We start from the raw sequence: 7,723 nt of genomic DNA on the forward strand, positions 1-7,723 counted from the left end.
TTGATTGCCTTATGGAGGGAATAACTACACTGTTTGTATACGACCATATTCCCAGTCACCTTGCCATGGTTAAATGCGGTGGTTCACACTTTCAGTTTTGCGCAAATTCTGCCATCTATCCACGGTTTCTGATTTGGGTAGGTTTTAATAGTCACAGTGGGAACAACATCCACTATACACTTCCTGATGAACTCTGTCACCGTGTCAGCATATATGTCAATGCTATTCTCAGAGGATACCCGGAACATATCCCTGTCCGCGTCATCAAAATAATCTTGAAGCATGGATTCCGATTGGTCAGACCAGCGTTGAATAGACCTTAGCACTGGTATTTCCTGTTTGAGTTTCTGCCTATAGGAAGGGAGGAGCAAAATGGGTCATGATCTGATTTGCCAAAGGGAGGGTGGGAGAGGGCCTTGTAGGCATCCCAGAATTTGGAGTAGCAGTGGTCGAGTGTTTTAGCAGCACCGGTACTACAGTCAATGTGTTAATAGAACTTCAGTAGCATTTTCCTCAAATTTGCTTTGTTAAAATCCCTGCTACAATAAATGGATATGTGGTTTCTAGTTTACCCAAGTCCAGTGTAGTTCCTTGAGGGCCATCGTGGTATCGGATTGAGGGGGAATATACACGGCTGTGACTATAAACAAAGATCATTTTCTTGGTGAGGTAATACGGTCGGCATTTGATTGTGAGGTATTCTAGGTCGGGTGAACAAAAGGACTTGAGTTTCTGTACGTTATCACAATCACACCATGAGTAGTTAATCATGAAACATATACCCCACCTTTCTTTTTCCCGGAGAGTTGTTTATTCCTGTCTGCGCGATGTACTGAGAAACCCAGCTGGCTGTATGGATCGGGACAGTATATCCAGACAGAGCCATGATTCCGTGAAACAGAGTATATTTCAGTCCCTGATGTCTCTCTGGAATGAGATCCTCGCCCTGAGCTCGTCTCCTTTATTGTCCAGAGACTGAACATTAGTGAGTAATATACTCTGAAGCAGTGGATGTTGTGCACACCTCCTGAGTCGGACTAGAAGTCCACTCTGAATACTTCTTCGCAGTCAGCGGCGTCTTGGAGCAGACTCTGGGATAAGTTCAATTGCCCTGGGGAGTACAAACAAAGGATCCAATTCGGGAAAGTCTTATTCCTGGTCGTAATGCTGGTGAGTTACCGCCACTCTGATATCCAAAAGTTATTTCTGGCTGTATGTAATAACACAAAAACTCTCTGGGCTAATAATGTAAGAAAAAAACACAAACCCCCCCCCCCCCCCGCCGAAATAGCTCGAAGCAGAGCTGCCATGTCTGTCGGTGCCATCATGTGGCACCATCATGCGGAGTGTCTCGGTTGAAATTGTAATGACCCTGGGTTTATCAGCTCGAATATCGACTCTGCTGTTTGAGCATAAGTTTGCAGCACGGTCAACAGCGAGCTGGACTTCGTGCTAGAAGGTCAAGGGTTCAAGACCTGCTCCCTGCCTGTGTCATTACACTGGTGTCAGAAGTGATCGAATCTTGCATTCACGACAGTGTGTGTGCTTGGTCAGTGAGCGTGTTCCTAAAAGACTTAGAGTCGCAAGCTAGTGCTAGGACACACTCTTTGAAAGGAGGGAGTAGTGTAAAGACCCTGGGTTTATAAGCAGGGATATCGACTCCACCGCCCAGTCGATAGCGCGCTGGACTTAGGGCTAGAAGGTTGAGGGTTCGAGACCTGCTCCCTGCTGTTTCATTACAAAATGTTCTGAGACCGGGTTGCAACAAGAGACACAGATCAAAGCAGGCCTCCAAGACCCAAATATTGTTCTCAGTCGCAAACTGAAGCTAAATAAGTCAGTTCAGACCCGTTAAGGTGATTCAGTACAGGTGACTATTACGCACTGACAAAAAAAAAGATAGATATTTTTAGTATCTAGTTAGTTAGTGTAGTCTACTTGCATTGCTTAGATCTTGAGAAAGAATTAAAGTCACCCTACAGTTCTACCACAGATTTTATTTTAAAGAGCTAGGCTACTAGCTACAGCAGTTTACACGTAGGAACAGAACTTCGTGAAATTTTTGCACATCAGGCGGGAGGAATTTCGCAGGTGCACTGGATGAACTTTCACCCCCACAAACGGATTCTTTGTTTTGATTCAGCTAGCGTTGCATTGCATATTTGTGTGCTTAGAGACCACCCGATTGATAGCTTCCATAGGAACAGCCGTAGTTGAGTGATGCCTATGTAGCTAGACGGAACCGTTGTGCTTTGCGAAAGACGAACAAAAACAATGTTGTCTCTGGAACGATATTATAGCATCGCTAGCGAGCTGGCTAACCTGACCTTTCGCAACAACAACATGGGAACGCTATTACAACGGAGCTGATCAATAATTTGTCGCCACTGGTCAATTAACGTTACTTAGTACAGACAAATTCATGCTTACTTACACTTTGCTAACATTTTGAAAAGGTAAGTTGATTCGCCAGCTAACTTGACTAGCTACGAAAGTTAGCTCCTTGGTTACCAGGTTACGGTCAGCTGTTCCAGCAATCAGTGTTGGATGATGTTCCAGCAATCAATTTTAGATGCTCTCACAATGATCGATGACATTGGTTAGCTTAAAGGACCTGCTAAATAATACGTTATGTCAATATGTTGTCATGTTTTTCTGTCATCTGTCTGCCAATTGATAATATTTCATAATGTGTTGTGATGGATACAGTTTTATTAACGTTATTTCACCTGAAACAGTCACTAACTTCCAATGGGCGAGGAAAAGCCAGAGACGTTGGACTTCGTCAAGGACTTCCAAGAGTATCTCAGTCAGCAGACTCAACATGTGAACATGATCTCAGGCTCTGTCAGTGGCGTCAAAGAGGTGGACGAGTTGCCAGCAGGTAGGCCTAGCCAAGAATGTCTAAGGAACTCTGTTAGTTTCAGAGGTAGACTGACTCTGGCACTCTAAAGAGCCAAATACTCCACAAAAACAATGTAATTTGCGATACAGTTCTAGGAACATAAAGCCATTTACTTTCATATCACATCCAGGCTTTATTACAGTTGCAGCCAACAGTATTTTTCAGTTATAACAGTTATGATGGCCTTCTTCCGTCACCCACACAGGTGGTCACCTTCCATCTGTCTTCCATAAACACACTCTGCAACATGGAGATATGGCCATGTGGGAACCCTAACCCTATACATTTTGGCCATGTGGGAACCCTAACCCTATACATTTTGGCCATGTGGGAACCCTAACCCTATACATTTTGGCCATGTGGGAACCCTAACCCTATACATTTTTTCATTACTAATATTTCTCACTGATATGAAAGATACGTTCCTTATGTTTCCAAAACTGTACCGTAAGCAATGTGTGTTCCCGTTCAGACCGAGCATAGGAGCTCTTAACAAAGGTCCCCCAGGAAGAAGATAGCTTTATGAACAGGCGCGAAAGGTAGTTGGCGTCTATGAATGGTGTACGGTAGGCCTAACTATGGCATCAACACGCAGACCATAATTTGACTATCCAAACTGTTATATCCATGACTCTGTTATCATTATAAAATCCATTAATGTGAGTGAATGTAATTATTTCTCTATAATATATATTTCCCTTGAAACTGTGTGCTGTGATTATTCCTGTACCTGTGCAGACTGCAGTCGGAATGGGCTGGACCACCCCTCAGCAGATATGTCCCTTGACGACGGCTCAGGGATGCTAGTGGATGGCTTCGAGAGAACATATGATGGCAAACTCAAGTGCCGTTACTGTAACTATGCCACCAGAGGCACAGCACGATTAATTGAGCACATCCGCATTCACACAGGTGAGCTTGAATGGACCCGATAACACCATGCACATGCTACCAGGTGATGTAGGACTAGATTCATCACTAGTTGAGTATTTTCCCTTATACAAAGCTGGCACCCTTTATTTTCATTAGGCCTAGTTAGAGCAATCAATGACAAAAAAACATTTCATCCTAAGACCTTATTCTTCCTACTAATTCTTTATCTCCCTCTTTTCTCTTCTCAAACAGGAGAGAAACCCCACAGATGCCACCTGTGCCCCTTCGCCTCTGCCTATTTGCGCCATCTAGAGGCCCACATGCGCTCCCACACAGGAGAGAAGCCTTACAAGTGTGAGCTGTGCTCCTTCCGCTGCAGTGACCGTAGCAACCTGTCACACCACCGCCGCCGCCGGCACAAGCTCTTACCAATGAAGGGTGCTCGCTCCTCTCTCTCCCACAAGAAGATGCTGAGCGTCTTGCAGAAGAAGACCAGCCTGGGGTACGGTCGCCGGCTCCTCATCAACTTCAGCCCCCCCTCCATGGTGGTGCACAAGACCGAGCACCTGGATGACTACTCCCACGAGCTGCCCCACCTGCGCCAGGAGACCTACGACAACCAGGGCGCTGGTGGAGATGGTAGCTCAATGGACGACCACCACAATCATCACCACAACCTGGTCATGGAAAACCCCCTCAACCAACTCTCGACCCTGGCCGGCCAGCTGGCCAGCCTGCCCTCGGAGGCTGAGGACCAGACCCAGCAGCCTTCCATGTCTCCAGGTGCAGAGTCCTGTGTGGACGAGAAGCCCTTCCTCATCCAGCAGCCTCACCCAGCCACTGCTCCTGCTGCTGTGTCAGCCAGCACTGCCCACGCCTCTTCCTCCTCCATCACCCCAGAGCCCAGGCCCCCACCACACAGCAACTGCAGCCCCGGGGCAGATCCCCGCAGTGAGCATAGTGGGCGCACCAGTACCCCCAGCATCACCAACAGCCAGCCCAGCACACCAGCCCCGGGCCTGCCCTCTCTGCATCAAGACCCCCAGATGCTGCACCACTGCCAGCACTGTGACATCTACTTTCCTGATAACATCCTGTACACAATCCACATGGGCTGCCACGGCTACGAGAACCCCTTCCAGTGCAACATCTGTGGCCACAGGTGCAGGAGCAAGTACGACTTTGCCTGCCATTTTGCCAGAGGGCAGCATAAGTGACTGGAGAGAATGTATGGAGGTTGTTTTTATTTAATTCCATGATGGTGATTTTATTTATTGCTGTTGAACTTTCTGAAATTGGCCTTGATGTAGCCTCTGCAAATTCCATGTAGTGAATTAGATTTTATAGGGGGATAATAACATATTTGACGGTGCCCATGCATTTGTAGCTAGAGTGTAGGGATGGAGTGGTTTTAGAGGTACATGTCACTTGGCCTGTTTGATCATGAACGTTCCTCATGTGGGTTTTTGACATGAACACTATTTTCCGCCTTACGAACATAGTTCTAGATGATGCTAACCCCTTTGTGAGAGTGCTCTTTAGTGGCTGTAACCATAAACAACTAAACCATTTCAGAGTGAAAGACTGCACCATTCATGCCTCCCAACAGTGCCTGCGATATTCACAATCTCTTTACCTGTACTGAAATGGACACATCTTATATGTTGAGATGTTTTTGCGTTCGTTTTCTTCTTGTCATTTGTGATGGATCGGTACACAGTGCCCTACTTTAACCACCGGTAGGTAGCCTAGCGGTTAGAGCGTTGGGCCAGTAACTGAATGGTCGCAGGTTTGAATGCCGAGCCGACAAGGAGAAAAATCTGTGCCCCTGAGCAAGGCACTTAACCCTAATTTGCTCCAGGGACACCGTACTACTATGGCGGACCTTGTAAAACAAAACATTTCACTGCACCTCTCCGGTGTATGTGACAATAAGTGCTTTTCTTATTTGAGCAACTTATTTGGATGTTGCATAGAATAAAGCCTAACCTATACATCATGTTATATTCTGACCTTTAAATAACATATGTCATTGCGAGATCTAACAGCTTTACTGTCAAAGCAGTATCACCATATCTCTCTTCTCCTTTGTCATGTCTATTGAGTTGAAAAATTGCCAAGTAGCACCAGAGATGCCATGTTTTAGCATACATGCGATGCCTTGGGATTCCTCCTGTCCTGCATTAATTAAGGCATTGCATATTGTGGATCTCAATGCTTTTTTTTATATTTATTGAGTATTCTATTCTACATTTTCTGGCCTGATGGGTGTTGTCAATGACATTGACATTATGCTGAAGTGAAGATTACTGCCTTAGCAGGGTTGTTTTATATTGGAAACTGTTGTCTGTTGCATAGCAACATTTGTGAAGAATAGTTACTTTTTCTAGGACTAGTTGCATGTCAACATGCGTACAGGCATCCAATGTTGGAGGGGGAAGTTCACAGAAGAAGAAACACCTGTAAGGGTATTTGTTTGTGTTGTGTCTTATGGGACAGGTGAATGTTGAAGTGTTTTGGCGGTCAAATTTTATGTGAGAGGAAATATTAACACATTTCTGAGTAAAGTGTTTTCTAACAGATTGTTTCTTTGTCTCAACTGTCTTTTGTCCTTTTTCTTGGTATCTCTGAATTAACATTCTGTCAGAATGCGAAATGTCACATATTTCATCTGTTTCAATGCTAGCACATGGAAAAAGATGTTCAGACACAAATAATTATCTTTGAGAAAGCTTTTAATCATTTTGCCAAAGTAGCAAAGACATACATGATTGTGTACAGTAGCAGTGAATATACTTCATTGCCTCAGTTGAAATGAATTGATAGTTTTAATGATTATAGTTTGTTGAGGCTGGTCAGATTAGTTTTACGCTTTCACCTTAGCCTGGAACTCTTCCTTATCATACACTTTCTCATCTGGCTTCTCCAGGTCTGAGGAAAGGAAGACCTGTTTATGTCGACATTGTGTCTGAACCAGAGAGATAACATGCATAAAATTCAGAAGACTATGACAGTGCTCCTAATTGTTTGAGATTTTTCAACAGCCTAAAGCAAACATCAGCAGCAAATATTAGCCCATACAGATCTGTGCCCAGGTTAGTATGTCCATGTATGTCTAGAGAAATCATGACTTCATGGCCCTACAAAGAGTTGACTTCTGACCTTTGAGCTGGATGGGTCCTAGGACCAGGGTGTGGCTCTCCTGGGAGGGTCCCTGGTCTTGCGGCTGCGGTTGTCTCGGCGGCAGCTGGAGTTTGTAGTCGGTGGCTTAACAAATGGTGACCTACTGCAGGTACACAAACTTGTGGGCTCACAGGAACTTGAAGGCCTGGAAGGTGAAGCGGGTGTCGCCACTGGTACCAAGATCAAGATCTTCAAGATCCTTGAAGAATAAGCACTTGTTGATAAAGTATAGGACCCAGAATGTTTCCTTCTCCACGATATCTCATGGCTCTGCAGGTCAGCAGTCTGTTTCTTACCTGTTGCGCACCAGGTCGTAGGATCTGGTTTGGAAGTCATGAGGGGAGGGAGAGGCCACACAGGTGTCCAGGAACATGTAGGCTGCTGTCGGACCCCCTCAGATGGACCTGGATGTACAAGTTCTGGTTGAGGGTCATTTCATATGGAGTCTGGGCTATCTGGGTGTAGAAGTTGCTGCTGGTAAAGAGGGCCATTGTGCCATTGAATCTGCCCATGCCTGTGATGGTACTCTTATCCCCATCATGCTTGGTCTTGTACATAATCTAGAACATGGTGTCCTGCTCCATAAGACATACCACTCGCAGCATGAAATGAGAAAGGTGTGTGATCTCGCCTGAGTCGGACCGGTAGGGTGGCGTTGGTGTAATCTACTCTCCCATTCTCAAACTGTTTAGAGTGTGAGGCAAAAAAAAGGTATTGGACAAGAAATAGAAAGTGATTGGAAAATGTAGATGCTAGTCGATG

At 45.3% G+C, this 7,723-nt stretch overlaps 1 protein-coding gene across 1 annotated transcript; it reads left to right on the forward strand.

Moving 5' to 3' along the window:
• The first annotated feature begins 1,576 nt into the window (after positions 1-1,576).
• LOC110529485 (zinc finger protein Pegasus) lies at positions 1,577-6,365 on the forward strand. The gene is made up of 4 exons (XM_021611701.3): positions 1,577-2,456; positions 2,739-2,884; positions 3,644-3,817; positions 4,031-6,365. The coding sequence occupies exons 2-4, from the start codon at positions 2,752-2,754 to the stop codon at positions 4,993-4,995; spliced, it is 1,272 nt and encodes a 423-aa protein (XP_021467376.3). The 5' UTR covers positions 1,577-2,456; positions 2,739-2,751; the 3' UTR covers positions 4,996-6,365.
• Positions 6,366-7,723: the final 1,358 nt, after the last annotated feature.

Source organism: Oncorhynchus mykiss, chromosome 1, assembly GCF_057628025.1.
Source record: "Oncorhynchus mykiss isolate SJ-2025 chromosome 1, ASM5762802v1, whole genome shotgun sequence".
NCBI classification, from domain to species: Eukaryota; Metazoa; Chordata; class Actinopteri; order Salmoniformes; family Salmonidae; genus Oncorhynchus; species Oncorhynchus mykiss.